This window comes from Anomaloglossus baeobatrachus, chromosome 5 (genome assembly GCF_048569485.1).
Source record: "Anomaloglossus baeobatrachus isolate aAnoBae1 chromosome 5, aAnoBae1.hap1, whole genome shotgun sequence".
NCBI classification, from domain to species: domain Eukaryota; kingdom Metazoa; phylum Chordata; class Amphibia; order Anura; family Aromobatidae; genus Anomaloglossus; species Anomaloglossus baeobatrachus.
In genome coordinates this window covers 411,745,701-411,765,321 of record NC_134357.1, presented here as the reverse complement: position 1 = coordinate 411,765,321, position 19,621 = coordinate 411,745,701, and the positions used below count along the sequence as shown (strand labels likewise).

Here is a 19,621-nt window from a genome sequence, read left to right as displayed (position 1 = left end):
ACGCACTTCCGGCATCGCATGCGACATCGCAGTGTGTAAAGGCTGGATGATACGATTAACGAGCGCAAAAGCGTCGTAATCGTATCATCGGTGCAGCGTCGGCGTAATCCATGATTACGCTGACGCAATGGTCCGATGTTGTTCCTCGCTCCTGCGGCAGCACACATCGCTGTGTGTGAAGTCGCAGGAGCGAGGAACGTCTCCTACCGGCCTCACTGCGGCTTCCGTAGGATATGCGGAAGGAAGGAGGTGTGCAGGATGTTTACAACCTGCTCATCTCCGCCCCTCCGCTCTGATTGGCTGCCTGCCGTGTGATGTCGCAGTGACGCCGCACGACCCGCCCCCTTAACAAGGAGGCGGGTCGCCGGCCACAGGGACGTCGCACGGCAGGTGAGTGTGTGTGTGAAGCTGGCGTAGCGATAACTTTCGCTACGCCAGCTATCACCACATATCGCTGCTGCGACGGGGGCGGGCACTATCGCACTCGGCATCGCAGCATCGGGCTGCGATGTCGTAGTGTGCAAAGCCCGCCTAAGTGTAGTATCCCAGGTCAGCTCTCATTCTCTGAGAATATATGGCCTATTATGGCTTTTGTGGATTCCGGAGCTGACGGGACTTTTGTGTCCTCAGGATTTGTAAAGAGACACAATATTCCCTCTATCATGTTAGAGGCGCCTATTCCTGTCCGTGTTGTTAATGGGACTATGTTGTCTGACTCCATTACATTGAGGATAGTTCCCTTGCGCCTTTCCCTGTCTCAGGGTCACATAGAGGAGATTTCTTTTCTTGTTTTGCCTGAGGGTACAGACGACGTTCTTCTGGGTCTCCCATGGCTTCGGACCCATGCTCCTCTAATTGACTGGGAGTCCGACAGCATTATTAGTTGGGGTTCGAAATGTCAGTCCCGATGTCTTCCCTTACCACCTAAGGTCGTTGCGGTTGCATCAACTGCTCTCTCTCCCATACTTACACCCTATTTGGATTACCGGCGACGCAGGTAATTGGCAACTAAGTCGGGAGCATGGACAGCCTCCTCAGGCTCCCAAGAGCGATGTTCCGGGCCGTAGCCCTCCCAATCTATCAAGAAGAATCTGCGCCCTTTAACCATCTTAGAACCAACTATGGCTCGTACCTCATAGCTAGAGCGAGAGGAATCAGAGGCAAGAGAGTGCACTTCACGAGCGTGAGGTAAAATAGCCGGCTTTAGCAGTGAAACATGGAATTTAGGGGGGACCTAGAGAGAGAAAAGGCCGCCCAGCTGTGGGACACTGGCACTAGGGCATTGGCTCTATGAGCAGCCCTGAAAAGTAGCAACACAGTACTGGAGGTGAGCAGTTATAGCGTTACACCTGGACACATATGACTAATTACCAGTAGGATGCAGTACCAGCAACTTCCCCCCTTATTCTATGACTGCTTCTGTGATTGAGAATGAGAACATGCTCAGTACCCATGCTGAAGAGCCTGTCTATGTTAGAATGGAAAATGGAAGGTTAATGCTTTGTGAGAGCCTGTGTTTGACGTTATCTCCAAGTAAAGTGAAAGAAGTTTTAAAACGATATTGTGGACTTTCTAAGAATGACGTGGAATGCACCAGTAGCACGCTATGTGTAATAGATGAGAAGCAAGAGGCCTCTGGCTTATAGGTAACGGTCCAAAGGGATAACACTACAACACACACACCATCATTGTCTGTAGCATGCTTGGGCGAACAAAGTATAGCCCTTGTCCATGACTACCGCCCTAGGCATGTTCACAGTCCTATAACATAGCTGTATACCAGTCCTCACATGGTCAACAATTTATGTAAATTGTTTCCATTCTCTTGTAAGGTCCAACCTGAAGGAAGGGACACTTCTTGGAAATTACATTGACTAATTCATATCCCTTTTTCTAGCTTTGAAGTAATCATCTGCATCCGCACCTCAGGAAAAAGCCTGCCCAAGACATTAAGTAAGTGAATTTCATGCAACCATGATGTATAGGGGACTGATTATGCAATTGTGATCCAAGTGGGGTTTTCCCTTTATTTATCACAGCCCATGGCATTGCAGGAGAATGAAAGTGGTCCTAGCCTTCACCTTCTCATTTGGCAATATATCATCTGCCTACATGGCATTATATAGAACTGTACAACTGGTGATATGTAGATAAATGCTTTTCAGCTTTTCGTTTGTCATCAAATATTTCTTCTCTCACGACTTTTCAGATCTCTTAGCTGACATTCTGCTGGACAGCCAAAAGAGCAGATTTGTACGTAGAACCCTATTCCTCGATTCTTCAACATCCAGCAAGACAATTTCTATTACAGTGACGGATAATAGGGCACCTGTCTGCAGTAACGCCACAGCCTACCTTCGGGTATGTATCAGATAGTGATGGATAGATAGATAGATAGATAGATAGATAGATAGATAGATAGATAGATAGATAGATAGAGAGATAGACCGACTATGTCACATTACTCTGGAATTAATGTATACATGAACTCCACTATTACTACACATGTAAAAGGGGAGCTTGATGGTTTTCATTTTTCATCAAAAGTGTATAAACCCATCTACCAAGACAAGGTAACCATATTTCAGATAGGACCCTAAACCTTCAGGTTACCTTCTTCAGATACCAGGGCTTCAAATGACTCAAGGAAGAAAAGGATCTAGTTATACTCTGAAAAATTAGATGAATAAGGTATGGGGCCTTGGAGATGGATTGATATCACCAAAGAAAGCAGCACTATTTATATTTGATATAGCTAAACGGATGCAAGCAATAAGGATGCCGAATCCATATCCAATACATACTGTTTCTATACAGCAAAAATGGCAGCACCCCAGACATGGCATAGTAAAAAAAAAACTATGATCTTTATTCTCCCATGGATATGCAACGTTTTGGCTATTCTAACTGTGATCCATTCTCACGGCTTGAGAAAGACTCAAAGTTTTAATGGCCGCAACGTTTTTGGATATATAGTTACATAGTTACTTAGGTTGAAAAAAGACCTAGGTCCATCTAGTTCATCCTTCCTCCACCAATTATACATTTGGTCACTAAGTTATTTATAACCAACAATGTTGTGTGTACTGAGGAAATCATCCAGCCCTTTTTTAAAAGCTCTTATAGTATCTGACATCACTACCTCTTGTGGTAGGGCATTCCACAGTCTGACTGCTCTAACTGTAAAGAACCCTTTCCTATTTAGCTACCGGAATCGCTTTTCTTCCACTCGCAGTGTATGCCCCCTGGTCCTTAGTATTGTCTTTGTAAGAAATAAGTCATGTGCCAGTCCTTTATATTGACCACACATGTATTTATACAAATAAATGAGATCTCCTCTGAGACGTTTTTTTTCTAAGCTAAACATATCTAACTTTTTCAACCTCTCATCATATGTGAGGCCTTCCATTCCTTGTAGTAGTTTAGTTGCCCGCCTTTGAACTGACTCTAACTTCTGAATATCCTTTTTAAAATGTGGAGCCCAAAACTGGATCCCATATTCCAGATGTGGCCTTACAAGTGATTTATAGAGGGGTAACAATACATTGGATCTCGGGATCTAATCCCTCTTTTTATACACCCTAAAATGTTGTTTGCTTTAGCAGCTGCTGCTTGACATTGAGTGCTGCTGCTCAGCTTATTTGTAATGAGAATACCCAAGTTCTTCTCCTGTTCTGTAGTCCCGAGTTTAGTTCCATTTAATGTATACGCAGTTATAGGATTACTCCATCCTAGGTGCATTACTTTACATTTATCAACATTAAATCTCATTTGCCAAGTATCTGCCCATTCTGGCATCTTATCCAGATCTTTTTGTAATATTGTACTATCAAGGTCAGTTTTTAGTATCCTACATAGTTTGGTGTCATCAGCAAAGACTGACACTTTATTATTGACCTTGTGGATGGGATTGATAGTAAAGAGATTAAAATTAATCGGTCCTAGCACAGATCCCTGCGGCACCCCACTGCTTACTATAGTCCATTTAGAGAATGCACCATTTATGACTACTCTTTGTTTCCTATCTTTTAGCCAATTCCCAGTTGCATTTAGTTTCCCCTAGTTCTTGCTTCTAGAGCTTTAGTATAGGGGTATTATGTGGTACAGTATCAAATGCCTTTGCAAAGTCCAAATATATCACATCAGCTGCATTACCAATATCCAGATTTGCACTTACCCCCTCATAGAACCCCAACAGGTTGGTTAGACATGACTTATCTTTCATGAATCCATGTTATTTGTTAGTTATTATATTATTTTCTGCAATATATTTTTGCATGTCATCCCTTAAAATGCCCTCAAAAACTTTGCATACTACTGATGTCAGGCTTACTGGATGGTAGTTGCCTGGCTCTACCCTCTTACCTTTCTTAAATATTGGTGCCACATCAGCAATCCTCCAATCCTGAGGCACCAACCCTGTTACAAGCGAGTCTAAAAAGATGAGATACAGCAGTCTGTTGATTATGGAGCTCCATTCCCTCAATATTCATGGATGAATGCCATCTGGCCCTGGGGATTTGTCAATGTTTAATTTACTCAGACATAGGCGTACTTCTTCTTGTGTTAAATTAATTATATGGGGTGGTGAACTTTGATTTTTCACTTGTTGAATGATCCCTGGTACAGTCAGTTCCTTGGTGAACAGAGATGAGAAATGCCTATTTAATATCTCAGTCTTTTGTTTGTCCTCTATAACTAACTTGTTATTATATGTTAAGGGGCCAATACTATCCTTTGTTTTCCTTTTGGCATTAATGTATTTATAAAAGATTTTGGGATTTATTTTAATGTCCTTGGCGATTTTTGTTTCAGTAGCTAATTTTGCTAGCTTGATTTCTTTTTTGCATTTCCTATTGATATCTTTATACTTCTGAAATGCTATTTCTGTATTCTCAGCATTTAAGATTTTAAACGCCCTTTGTTTTTGTTTTATTATACTTTGTACTGTCTTATTTATCCAAAATGGTTTCTTTTTATTCCTGGACAATTTATTACCAGAGGGTATAAGTTTTTTACAGGACTCTAGTAGTATATCCTTAAACTTACCCCATTTATGTTCAGTATCCCCAGTTACCATAACATTGTCCCAATCTACACATTTAAGCTCTTCCCTTAATTTGTTGAAATCAGCTTTCCTAAAATTCCAGGTTTTAGCATTTCCCCTTTGAAATGTTCTATTGAATATTACTTTGAAGCTTACCATATTATGATCGCTGGTGCCCAAGTGCTCCCGGACCTGTAGATCTGAAATTGTATTCAGTCTTTTTGACAGGACTAGATCTAGCAAATTATCTCCCCTGGTCGTTCATCTACCATCTGAGAAAGATAATTTTCTTGAATAGTAGACAAGAACTTACAGGTTTTAGCACAACCAGAAGATTGTATGTCTGGATAGTTGAAATCCCCCATAATAAGACCCCATTATTATTATTAGCTGCCTTTTTAATTTGTTCCAGCATTTCACCCTCTATTTGTTCAGGTATGTTAGGAGGCTTATAGCAAACTCTAATTAGAATTTTTCCATTATTCCCCTCCCCATGTACATTTACCCATACTGACTCTACATTGTTGCAGTTCCCCCCGATGTCATCATTCAACACAGGTTTTAGGTTAGATTTGATAAATATAGACACCCCACCACCTTTTTTGTCTTTCCTGTCCTTCCTAAATGTAGTATAACCCTGTATGTTTGTCACCCAGTCATGGCTTTCATCCAGCCAGGTTTCCGTAATGCCCACCACATCATAATCCATGGTTGACATAAGAGTCTCCAATTCATTCATTTTGTTTGCAAGACTTCTTGCATTTGCCAGTAGACATTTAATACTATTAACACCTTTATTACTCCCAGCCTCCCTACGTTCCTTGCATGTCCCACTCCCCCTAATCCTTCATTGACCCTAAGATATAACACGCCAATCGTTGTTTCTTACAGGATGAATCAGAGTTTAAGGATAAACTCAGTCCTATAGCTGTCAGTGTTAACTTCAGTTTGGCTGTGCTACCTACAAGTGTTTTACCTCCTATAATACATGGAAACACCTTCCTTCAGGAGCAGGTAAGACATGAAGGTGACATAGTGGAAATCTAGCCTGAGCATTATGGTTCCTACGTACATACCATACCTGATTCTGGATTGCTAACCAACCAGAAATTCAGGACAGCCCATAAAATAGGACACTTTTTATCCTGTCAGCAAAACATTGAAGGTGTCCGTGATTTTTTTTGAAGCTGAAGAAACTTATACAGATTATTTTGACTGTAATTACGAGGGGCTGCTGATAAGTCTTTGGCTTATGGATAATGACAGAAAGAAACAAGATAGGATGATGAAACTTTACATTTATTCCACATACACTCCACTGATGTAAAAAAAGTCTTACATTGGTATTTCAAGTTCTGTAGTCCTAGCAAAAGGAAGGATTTCAGTTGTGCCTCAAACCAGGCATCCATAGTAGGCATGGCATCCGAAATTGTGTGAAATTTGGTGCCCTTGAGGTGTTTCTTTAGGTTTGGAAACAGTTGATAGTTGGAGGGAGCTAGATCTGGTGAATAAGGTGGGCGGTCAATGTGGCACCCTGGACTAGCCAGGTCATCACAGGTACTACAACATGCACCCCCACCCTGAGATAGGCACATCAGTCAGACACAAAATCCTTGTTGCCTCCCTCCAGGGGCTGATGTCCACACCAGGTGGGGTGGAGCCAGGCAGTTGGCCCCACCCACTGAGGAGTTCACAGTCCTGGAGGCAGGAAACAGTAGTCAGTTAAGCTCAGGCAGAGCTCGAGTGCAGTTAGGGAAGTGGAAGAGTGAAGGAGTGAAGTAGGAGTAGAGGAGCAAACTGACTGTGTCCAGGTACGTGGCCCGGGCACCGAGAGCAAGGTTGGCAGACGGTGGTGGCCGTCTGCAGGAGAGGCAGATCAACGCGGAACCGTAGGACTGGGGACGGGTGGTGGCCCGCCGGTACCGAACCGGGGAGCGAAGTGAAGCCAGCACAAACCGGCACGGCCTGCGGACCCTGACCAGGCTTGGAGTTGCCGTTAAATAGGTCAAATCCGTTAGTGACCGGAACCCCAGGGGTTTCCTAACAGCCAAGACCCGATTGAAGGCAACCGTCCAACCAGCAAAAGGAAATACAGCTACCGCCACAGCTAGAGTTCCAAGGGCCAGAGCCTGTGGGCAAAAGGGCTCCTCCAGCACATATACACGCTGGGGAGCGGGTTACTGGTGGGAATCCATCGGGACCGAACATACACACAGGTGCAGGGAAAGGCAGCCACCACCAACCGTCCGGGAGAAACCACAGCAGCCGGCTGCGGGATCCATCCATCCAGCCGTTTGGTTTACCAGAGACTTTGCATCCATTTGTGGCTGACTGAGTACTACCGTGCCATCCGGCACTGCGCTGCGCAGCCCAAGCGACCCTGCACCTTGCCAACCCTGCCTCCCCATCATCTCACCGGGCCCCGGGACCACCAACCCCTACCCACGGAGGGGAAAACAACATGCCAGCTGCTCCCTGCCATTGCTCCCGGGATTCCCGTCACCAGCAGCGGTGGTGCCCAACCTCACCCCAACCCGTGGGTGGCATCACGGACCAAATCCCCAAACCAAACTACCCCCTTTCACTCATGGGCGAGGAGCGCCGCTCGAGTCCCCGGACCCGGCCCACCGCTCGAGCCACCGAGCAGCAGCAGCAGCGCCGGACCCGAGCGTGGTGAGTGCAGTGCCCCGCCGCCCGTGACATCAACCAGCTGGAAGCCCAGCTCTGCCAGTTTTGCCGTGGAAGCTTGTGCAGTGTGAGCGGAGGTGTTGTCTTGCAGGAATAAAATTCCTTTGGACAGCTGCCGCAACTTTTGGCCTTCAGAGCTGCCTTCAATTGGTCCAAAAAGTTCAATGTAATACCTTGCATTGATGGTGGAACCCTTTTGAAGGTAGTCCACTAGCAGCACATCCTCCTTATCCCAGAACACAGACGCCATCACCTTAGTGGCTGATTTTTATACCCTGAACTTCTTTGGACTAGGAGAACCACTGCGCTTCCACTCTTTTGACTGCTCCTTGTTTACAGGGTAATAAAAATAAATCCAGGTCTCATCCATAATGACCAGTCGATCCAGGAAGTTGTTATCAATCTGGAAAAGCTGACAAATGGACCGAGAAGTTTTCACTCGCATTCTTCTCTGATCTGTTGTCAAACATTCGAGGGACCCACTTTGTAGATAGCTTCCTCATGTCCAAATGTTCATGGATAATGACACAAACACGTTCACGGGAAATCCCCATGATGTCTGCTATTGCTTCAGGTGAAATTCGTCGATTCTCCAGTATGAGGTTGTGCACAGCAGTGACGATCTCCCTAACAATAACCACACTCAGTCGTCCAGGACGTTCCTCATCATTGGTGCTGAAGTGGCCCGTTTTAAATTTGGTAACCCAGTTCTTAACTGTGGAATATGAAGGGCATTGAACCCCCTATGTCATATCACTATGAATATCCTTTGTGGACTTTCCTTGCAGAAACAAGAATTTTATCACTCCTCTGCTCTCAGTTGCTGTGAATATCGTATTAGACTCCGCCATTTTGTTTTCCCACTTGCGTAGAACACTTTTGCCATAAGCAACAAACACAAAATTTTGAAAACATATATTAGACACATAAGGCTTTCATGTGATGTAACATTTATTACCATAGAAACAAAAAAAGATCACAAAGCCAAAGACTTATCAGCAGCCCCTTGTATTATCATTTTACAGGATACAGTGAGGGCAGCTGATGTCTTCATTTCAAAGTTCTGGGCTTTAGATATGTATCACTTATAATCATAATAACATATAATGGTTTTCCAATGTGTCCATCAAAAATATTGTCTGTCCTTGATTTTTTGAAAAGCTGTCCAGAAAAAATAAAAAGTCAAGTTGATAACCCTGACCTTATTATAGACCAAAAATAAGTGGAATTTAGTTTGGCTGCAGATCGGTGGCTACCAAAGATGACTTATCCCGCTACTGAGAATGATGCAATATCAAATCCTAATGTAAGGCCACTTGTGACAAGTCTTAAGGCCGTTTTACACGCAACGACATCGCTAACGAGATGTCGTTGGGGGTCACGGAATTCGTGACGCACATCTGGCCTCGTTAGCGACGTCGTTGACTGTGAAACTCACGAACGACCGTTAACGATCAAAATTACTTACCTATTCATTGATTGTTGATGCATCGTTCCTTTCCCGATTATCGTTGCTGTTGCAGGACGCAGGTTGTTCGTCGTTCCTGCGGCAGCACACATCGCTATGTGTGACACCGCAGGAACGAGGAACAACATCGTACCTGCGGCCGCCCGCAATGAGGAAGGAAGGAGGTGGGTGGGATGTTCCACCCGCTCATCTCCGCCCCTCCACTTCTATTGGGCGGCCGCTTAGTGACGCTGCTGTGACGCCACACAAACCGCCCCCTTAGAAAGGAGGCGGTCGCCGGCCACAGCGATGTCGCTAGGCAGGTAAGTATGTGTGACGGGTGTAAGCGATGTTGTGCGCCACGGGCAGCAATTTGCCCATGACGCACAACTGACGGGGGTGGGTACGCTCGCTAGCGATATCGATAGCGATATCGCTTCGTGTAAAGTGCCCTTTAGAAGAGGGCACATGAAAAACTTTTAGTAACTATTTATTCACAGTTGACCTTAAGACCTTTTACACAATTGGTAAAGTGGTAACATGTTATCAGTTATTGCTGCAAATACAAAACAATGGCAAACAATACAAGTTGGTGTCTGTGCTGCAGTCGCTATTAATGGCTTCAGGCTGGTTGGGCCTTAGGATGTTGTCTCATCAGCTGTCAACTTGTTCTGGGTGAAATATTGTACTGTTAGATATTGCAAATACTTATAATCTCTTACCTTCTTGTTTTCTAGATTCATATCCTTTTGGACTGTGGTGAGGACAATATCTGCATACCAGACCTTCATCTAGTGGCAAAATGGTCAGTTTTGCAAATAATTCCCAATTCTATGTTTTGACTGGCTTTCTGGACGACCTAGTAGACATATGATTGAACCATAAGTCTTCACCCTAAGGCGGGCTTTGCACGCTGCGACATCGGTAACAATGTGTTACCGATGCTGCAGCGATAGTCCCGCCCCCGTCGCACGTGCAATATCTAGTGAAAGCTGCCGTAGCGATTATTATCGCTACGGCAGTTTCACACGCACATACCTGCCGTGCGACGTCCCTCTGGCCGGCGACCCGCCTCCTTCCTAAGGGGGCGGGTCGTGCGGCGTCACAGCGACGTCACACGGCAGGCGGCCAATTGAAGTGGAGGGGCGGAGATGAGCAGGATGTAAACATCCCGCCCACCTCCGTCCTTCTCATTGCAGCCGGCGGCAGGTAAGGTGAAGTTCTCGCTCCTGCGGCTTTACACACAGCGATGTGTGCTGCCGCAGGAGCGAGGAACAACATCGCACCTGTCGCTGCACCGGCATTATGGAAATGTCGGAGGCTGCAGCGATGATACGATAACGACGCTTTTGCGCTCGTTCATCGTATCAAAAAGGATTTGCACGTTGCGATATCGACTGCGACGCCGGATGTGCGTCACTTTCGATTTGACCCCATCGACATCGCACGTGCAATGTCGCAACGTGCAAAGCCGCCCTTAATGCCCCAATACACATTGAAATCAACCAAATCCCCTGATGTTGCCATGACCTACAGGTCTCCCAACTCTCCCTAAAATAGAAAGATCAGCCATGTTGAATTTCTTCATCAATTCCATTATACTTTTTTTTTCTGGAAGTTACTTACTCTACTCAAGCCATCGAAAACGAATGCTTGGCCAAACTGAGCGCTCATGTGCATGGGGGGATCAGGAGATACAACTGTCAGCAGGACAAGTATTTAGCTGACTGTTATTGAAGGTCGTGGACAATTTAATTTTTTTTCACTAAATAAAATTGGAAAACCCCATCAACTGTTGTATTTAACTATGAGATATTGTCATGGAGAAATACATAAAAGCCAGTATTCAATATTTATGGGATTTTTTTTAAGTCACTTTCCTTTTTTGTCTTGTGGAATGAGTTGCTGGTTTTTAGTGCCAAATTTGTCAAAATGGCTCACACAATTCCTGAATTTAGTGCCATGTCAAAAATGGTCTTGAACTGTTTTTGTGACCTTTTGGAGTCAAAAGTTTCACATTTTGCAAAACTGACCAAACATTGTGCGAAACTACTGTCAAACAAAAAAAATATATATTGTAGGGGGTCTGAATAGAGTTGCACCAAATTTGCAACTTTTAAAAAGTCAAAATTGATAAATCAGTCAAAAATATATGGAATCGCTAAATCATGCAAAAAAAAAAAACCCCAAACAGGTGACTTAAAAAAAGACACAAATAGAAGAGTGAATTGGGTACGAACAAAAAAAAAAGATAGTTAAAAAAAACACACAAAAAAACAGACTTAAAGGCAATAATGGATGGGGCCAATATATTTGGAGAAATAGCATTATGGCTGAAATACCGCAAAACCAAGTTGTAAGTGCTTGAAAAGAGGATTCATTCTGTGGGTGACCTGACATGGCTTCATGTTATTTCTTCTGATTTACTGAATTCACTAAAGTAAAAGTCACATTGAGTATTGAATGACTTTCTACTTCTTTTCCAAGGAATGAAGAACCTCTTGTTATTGGGTTGGATAATCTTGCACAAATCCATTTCCATGCCAGAAACCATGGAGAAGGGGCCTATGAAGCCGAACTCTACATCTGGCTTCCATCTGGGGCACACTACATGCAGGTCCTAAGTGACACTGAGGTGCGATGGTTTGTGCGGTAGTAAACACAGCCAATACTATGGACATAAGAAAGCTTCCATAGTAAACCATTAGCTTATATTTTTATAGAAAGCGTTAGTAGTGGTTATATGATATCTGATGGCAATAATAGTTTGTTCGCTGCTTTTCTAGGAAAAAATAATCTGTGGCCCCAGAAAAGCAAATGAGACCGAACTTGTTATTTGTGAGCTGGGAAATCCCATGAAGCAAGGGGCAGAGGTGAGTTCTATGGAACAAAGATGTCATAGAGAGAATGCATGCCTTTCTTTATTTCTCAATCTTTGCTTGTTATCAGTTAAGAGTAACCTTCAGCTAATTATAGTTGCAGCAACGTTATAAGAGATTTATGACAAGCCGAACACCTGTAGGTCCATCACATGACAAGCCATGCACTTGTGAATCCATTACATGACATGCCATACACCTGTGAGTTCACACATGACTAACTGTACACACGTATGTCTCCATCACATAACAAAGTGTAGGCCTGTGGATTTGTCGCGGCGTGGCGGGGAGGACGCCGCCGCTGCTGGTCGCTCGCTAACGCTCGGGTCCGGCACTGCTGCGGCTGCTGCTCGGTGGCTCGAGCGGTGGGCCGGATCCGGGGACTCGAGCGGCGCTCCTCGCCCGTGAGTGAAAGGGGTGGTTGGTTTGGGGGATTTAGTCCGTGACGCCACCCACGGGTTGTGGTGAAGATGGGCACCACCGCTGCTGGTGACGGGGATCCCTAGAGTGATGGTAGGGAGCAGCTGGGATGTTGTTTTCCCCCTCCGTGGGTAGGGGTCGGTGGTCCCGGGGCCCGGTGGTGTGATGGGGAGGCAGGGTTGGTGAGGTGCAGGGTTGCAGTCACAGTGCGGCGCGGTGCCGATAGCACGGGTGTACTCACTCAGTAAGAGATGCACAAAGTCCTCGGTAAACCAAACGGCTGGATGGACGGGTCCCGCAGCTGGCCGCAGTGTCTCTCCCCAGACAGGTGATGGCGGCTGTCTTTCCCTGCACCTTGATGTACCTGTTTGACTACGATGGATCCCCAAGTAGTAGTAGTAGTAGTAGTAGTCCGCTCCCCGGTGTATGGATGCCGGAGGAGCCCGTTTGCCCGCAGGCGCTGGCCCTTGGGTCTCTAGCCTTAGGCGGTAGCTGTATACCCTCACGGTGTGGGCGGTTGCCTTCTATCGGGTCTTTGGTTGTTAGGAAACCCCTGGGGTTCCGGTCACACTCGGATTTGACTATTGTCGGCGTCTCCAAGCCTGGTCGGGGTCCGATGGCCCTGCCTGTGTGTGCTGGCTTCACTTCTCTCCCTGGTCGGTACCGGCGGGCCAACGCCCGACCCCGATCCTACGGTTCCGCATTGCTTCACCACTCCTGCAGACGGCCACCACCGTCTGCCAACCTTGCTGTCAGTGCCTGGGCCACAAACCCAGACACCCAACTTCCAACTCACACTTTTCCCGCCTCCAGGCCTGTGAACTCCTCGGTGGGTGGGGCCAGCTGCTTGGCTCCGCCCCACCTGGTGTGGACATCAGACCCTGGAGGGAGGCAACAAGGGTTTTGTGTTTGGCTAATGTTACTGTCTAATGGGGGTGGGGGTGTTTGTGTGTTATCTGTGACGACCTGGCTAGTCCAGGGCGCCACAGATTCATCACATGACAAGACATATACCTGTGGGTACATCACATGACAAGCCATACACCTGTAGGTCCATCACATGACAAACCATGCACTTGTGAATCCATTACATGACATGCCATACACCTGTAGGTTCGCCACATGACAAACTGTACACACGTATGTCTCCATCACATAACAAAGTGTAGACCTGTGGGTTAATCACATGACAAGCCATGTACCTGTGGGTCCATCACATGACAATCTGTACACCTGTGGGTCCATCACACGACAAGCCATACACCTGTAGGTCCATCACAAGACAAGAACATACACCTGTTGGTCCATCACATGAGAAACCGTACACTTGTGGATCCATTACATGACAAGCCGTACACCTGTGAGCTCATCACATGGCAAACTGTACAGTTGTGGGTCCATTACATGATAAGCTGTACCCCTGTGGGTCCATCACATGACAAACCGTGCACTTGGGGATCCTTTATATGACAAGCCATACACCTGTGGGTTTTGTCACATGACAAACTGGACACATGTATGCCTCCATCACATGAAAAGCCATACACCTGACAAACTGTATACCTGTGGGTCAATTACATGACAGGCCATACACCTGTGGGTCCATCACATGACAAGCCTTACACCTGTGGGTCCATCACATGACAAACTGTACACCTGTGGATCCATTACATGACAAGCTGTATAACCTGTGGTTCCATCACATGAAAAGCCATACACCTGTGTGTCCGTTACATGACAAACTGTACACCTGTGGGTCCAACGTATGACAAGCCGTACACCTGTGGGTCCATCATGTGACAAACCGTACATGCCTGTAAGCCTATCACATGAAAAGCTGTACAGCTGTGGATCCATCACATGACAAACTGTACATCTGTGGGTCTATCACATGAGAATCTGTACAATTGTGGGTCCTTCAAATAAAAAGGACAGATTTACATGCCCTGGGAATAAATAATGACTTTCTATGAATAGATGTGATCTGGGATCTTTTTTGTACTTTGCATGTATTTTGGGTTAAAAATATTGTTTTTGCAGTAAAAATGTTGTACCTTTTGACATTTAGAAGCTCTTTCATTCACAACACCTTGCCATCTGCAGAATGAATTAACTAAGAATCCACCAGTGAAATTGTAATTCGTTGTGCTGATTTATCACCACCGACCACATCAATGTGTAGTTGAATTGTGTTGTGGTCATAAAATAGATGAGAAAAGCCAACTTAAAGGGAATATGTCAGTAGGATCATCACTCCTAAGCCATCTACATGTAATAGAAAATGAGAGCAAAATACCCTATGATACGTGTAACCAGGGGCGGAATGAATGTGGCGATCAGGCACAGTGGTACAGGGGGTCCAGCAACTTAAGAGTCTGCTTCAGCTGGATGTGTGTCCAAGGGCATACATTCAGCTTAAATGCATTGCAGGATAGAGACCCATTGAGTCCCTGCACTGCAAACTACGGCACTGCAGGGTCAGAGAAGCCAGCAGCTTGCGCTGAGGCTAGCATGTGTGCCAGCTGCTTAAAAAAATGCACATTCACTGCTCTGTATGTCCATAATCCCACCCATCATTTTGCATTGAAGCTGGTGCTGAGAGGTGGGTGGGATTATGGGCGTGAAGAGCAGTGAATATTCATTTTTTTTAATAGTAGCACGCATGATCACCCTGCCTGCTGCTGGGTGATCGTGTGCTGCTATGCTATTAAAGAGAATGATTGTTCACTTCTCTCTACGCCCATAATCCTGGGTATAGATGTCATGTACTGTGCCGAAGTCAGTTGCCAGCATACCAGCATCACAGGAGGACACCTGGGAGTGGAGGGAAGATGAGTATAAGTATTCATTTTTTTTTTTATTATGTGCGGCATGATGGGGACACATAACACGAGGATGGGGCTATGTCATACCAGGATGGAGGCCATGTAATATCAAGATGGAGGCCATGTAATACCAGGATGGACGAAATGTAATACCAGGATGGAGACCATGTAATACTAGGATGGGGGCCATATAATACCAAGATGGGGGCCATATAATACCAGGATGGGGGCCATATAATACCAGGATGGGTCCATATAATACCAGGATAGAGCCATATACCAGGATGGGGACATATGTCAAGGATGGGGGACAAAGATGCAAGCATGGGATGGAAAGCTGGTTGCTGAGGGAAAGATGCTGTTTTCTACATCATCCAGCATTCCCATGCTCTACTATACATCTTTCTCTCAGCATCCAGCTTTACCATGCTCTGATATAATGAGAAAGCTGGGTGGTGAGCAAAAGATGTATAGCGGAGCATGAGAAAGCTGGGTGCTAAGGGAAAGTTGTATAGCAGAGCATGGGGAAGCTGGGTGCTGAGGGAAAGTTGTATAGCAGAGCATGGGGAAGCTGGGTGCTGAGGGAAAGATGTATAGCAGAGCATGGGAAGGCTGGGTGCTGAGGGAAAGATGTATAGCAGAGCATGGGGAAGCTGGGTGCTGAGGGAAAGATGTATAGTAGAGCATGGGAAAGCTGGGGGGAACCCAAATCCAAATTTTCCACTGGGGACAATTGAACTCTAGGTACGCCACTGTGTGTAACAAAGGCTATAACTAATATAACATACTTGACAACAAAAGAACCAAAGAAAGTATAAGGCCTAAAAGTTTGCTTTTATTAATAAATGTCATAAAAAAATGAATTAGGTACGAAGAGCTATTTTGCTTCAAGGTGCTGGTGAACAAACAGAAACAGGCTGGACAGTAATATACATTTATTACTGCGCTTAAAAGATCACAAATGTGCAAAAATTGGAGTTTATGTTATAAAATGCAACGTGGAACTAAAGGGCACTTTACACGCTGTGATATCGCTATCGCTAGCGAGTGTACCCGCCCCCGTCTGTTGTGCGTCACGGGCAAATCGCTGCCCGTGGCGCACAACATCGCTAACACCCGTCACACGTACTTACCTGCCTAGCGACTAGAGATGAGCGAACCGGTCCCGGTTCGGCTCGAGGCGGTTCGCCGAACGGGGGGTCTGGCTCGAGTTCGGCTCGTCGAACGTTCGACGAACCGAACTCGAGCCCATAGGAAACAATGGCAGGCAATCACAAACACAGTAAAACACCTAGAAAACACCCTGAAAGGTGTCCAAAAGGTGACAAACAACTCACAACATAACACAAACACATGGGAAAGTGACAAGGACATATACTCATGTGAAAACAAAACAGCTGGACAAGGAAAAAGAGGGAGACACACAGATATATGAGTATATGCAAAGAAACATCGATTCCATTATTGTGCAACTTGAGCCCTGCTCATTTTAGGCTTCCAATCTGGATAAATTGCCTGAGCTCGCCACGTACGCCTTGAGGATCTTGTCGTGTCCTGCAGCCAGCGTTCTCTCGGAACCTGTCTTCAGTGCTGCTGGGGGTCTGCTGGCAGATAAGCACACGTGTCTGTCCACTGACAATGTGGACCTGGCTCTCAGAGGACTTTTCTTCCCCTGGGTCAGCCAGGGGAGGCGAAAGGCACGCGTATTTTTGAGAGTGCTTCATGCAAAGCATCTTTTTCTTTGTCAAAAGGGGGGCTCAACCGATGCCAGTCAAGTGGGGTGTGTGTGGCCCAGTTAGTGGCAACGAGGGAGACTGTGGTTGGAGTCCCCTCGCTGTGTCTCTAAAAGAACCAAGATGAACAAGTCATGGCTCTCAGAGGACTTTTCTTCCCCTGGGTCAGCCAGGGGACGGGAAAGGCACGCGTATTTTTGAGAGTGCTTCATGCAAAGCATCTTTTTCTTTTTCAAAAGGGGGCTCAACCGATGCCAGTCAAGTGGGGTGTGTGTGGCCCAGTTAGTGGCAACGAGGGAGACTGTGGTTGGAGTCCCCTCGCTGTGTCTCTAAAAGAACCAAGATGAACAAGTCATGGCTCTCAGAGGACTTTTCTTCCCCTGGGTCAGCCAGGGGACGGGAAAGGCACGCGTATTTTTGAGAGTGCTTCATGCAAAGCATCTTTTTCTTTTTCAAAAGGGGGCTCAACCGATGCCAGTCAAGTGGGGTGTGTGTGGCCCAGTTAGTGGCAACGAGGGAGACTGTGGTTGGAGTCCCCTCGCTGTGTCTCTAAAAGAACCAAGATGAACAAGTCATGGCTCTCAGAGGACTTTTCTTCCCCTGGGTCAGCCAGGGGACGGGAAAGGCACGCGTATTTTTGAGAGTGCTTCATGAAAAGCATCTTTTTCTTTGTCAAAAGGGGGGGTCAACCGATGCCAGTCAAGTGGGGTGTGTGTGGCCCAGTTAGTGGCAACGAGGGAGACTGTGGTTGGAGTCCCCTCGCTGTGTCTCTAAAAGAACCAAGATGAACAAGTCATGGCTCTCAGAGGACTTTTCTTCCCCTGGGTCAGCCAGGGGACGGGAAAGGCACGCGTATTTTTGAGAGTGCTTCATGCAAAGCATCTTTTTCTTTGTCAAAAGGGGGGGTCAACCGATGCCAGTCAAGTGGGGTGTGTGTGGCCCAGTTAGTGGCAACGAGGGAGACTGTGGTTGGAGTCCCCTCGCTGTGTCTCTAAAAGAACCAAGATGAACAAGTCATGGCTCTCAGAGGACTTTTCTTCCCCTGGGTCAGCCAGGGGACGGGAAAGGCACGCGTATTTTTGAGAGTGCTTCATGCAAAGCATCTTTTTCTTTTTCAAAAGGGGGCTCAACCGATGCCAGTCAAGTGGGGTGTGTGTGGCCCAGTTAGTGGCAACGAGGGAGACTGTGGTTGGAGTCCCCTCGCTGTGTCTCTAAAAGAACCAAGATGAACAAGTCATGGCTCTCAGAGGACTTTTCTTCCCCTGGGTCAGCCAGGGGACGGGAAAGGCACGCGTATTTTTGAGAGTGCTTCATGCAAAGCATCTTTTTCTTTGTCAAAAGGGGGGGTCAACCGATGCCAGTCAAGTGGGGTGTGTGTGGCCCAGTTAGTGGCAACGAGGGAGACTGTGGTTGGAGTCCCCTCGCTGTGTCTCTAAAAGAACCAAGATGAACAAGTCATGGCTCTCAGAGGACTTTTCTTCCCCTGGGTCAGCCAGGGGACGGGAAAGGCACGCGTATTTTTGAGAGTGCTTCATGCAAAGCATCTTTTTCTTTGTCAAAAGGGGGGGTCAACCGATGCCAGTCAAGTGGGGTGTGTGTGGCCCAGTTAGTGGCAACGAGGGAGACTGTGGTTGGAGTCCCCTCGCTGTGTCTCTAAAAGAACCAAGATGAACAAGTCATGGCTCTCAGAGGACTTTTCTTCCCCTGGGTCAGCCAGGGGACGGGAAAGGCACGCGTATTTTTGAGAGTGCTTCATGCAAAGCATCTTTTTCTTTGTCAAAAGGGGGGGTCAACCGATGCCAGTCAAGTGGGGTGTGTGTGGCCCAGTTAGTGGCAACGAGGGAGACTGTGGTTGGAGTCCCCTCGCTGTGTCTCTAAAAGAACCAAGATGAACAAGTCATGGCTCTCAGAGGACTTTTCTTCCCCTGGGTCAGCCAGGGGACGGGAAAGGCACGCGTATTTTTGAGAGTGCTTCATGCAAAGCATCTTTTTCTTTTTCAAAAGGGGGCTCAACCGATGCCAGTCAAGTGGGGTGTGTGTGGCCCAGTTAGTGGCAACGAGGGAGACTGTGGTTGGAGTCCCCTCGCTGTGTCTCTAAAAGAACCAAGATGAACAAGTCATGGCTCTCAGAGGACTTTTCTTCCCCTGGGTCAGCCAGGGGACGGGAAAGGCACGCGTATTTTTGAGAGTGCTTCATGCAAAGCATCTTTTTCTTTTTCAAAAGGGGGCTCAACCGATGCCAGTCAAGTGGGGTGTGTGTGGCCCAGTTAGTGGCAACGAGGGAGACTGTGGTTGGAGTCCCCTCGCTGTGTCTCTAAAAGAACCAAGATGAACAAGTCATGGCTCTCAGAGGACTTTTCTTCCCCTGGGTCAGCCAGGGGACGGGAAAGGCACGCGTATTTTTGAGAGTGCTTCATGCAAAGCATCTTTTTCTTTGTCAAAAGGGGGGGTCAACCGATGCCAGTCAAGTGGGGTGTGTGTGGCCCAGTTAGTGGCAACGAGGGAGACTGTGGTTGGAGTCCCCTCGCTGTGTCTCTAAAAGAACCAAGATGAACAAGTCATGGCTCTCAGAGGACTTTTCT

At 46.5% G+C, this 19,621-nt stretch overlaps 1 protein-coding gene across 1 annotated transcript in view; it reads left to right on the top strand.

Annotated features, from left to right (window-relative positions):
* Nucleotides 1-19,621, top strand: part of ITGA2B (integrin subunit alpha 2b) — a 130,942-nt gene that overhangs the window by 54,057 nt on the left and 57,264 nt on the right. The window contains exons 17-22 of the mRNA XM_075347718.1: nt 1,898-1,953; nt 2,210-2,361; nt 5,939-6,061; nt 9,920-9,987; nt 11,670-11,817; nt 11,969-12,055. Of these exons, the coding sequence (XP_075203833.1) occupies nt 1,898-1,953; nt 2,210-2,361; nt 5,939-6,061; nt 9,920-9,987; nt 11,670-11,817; nt 11,969-12,055 (634 nt within the window). The remainder of the gene's footprint in view (nt 1-1,897; nt 1,954-2,209; nt 2,362-5,938; nt 6,062-9,919; nt 9,988-11,669; nt 11,818-11,968; nt 12,056-19,621) is intronic.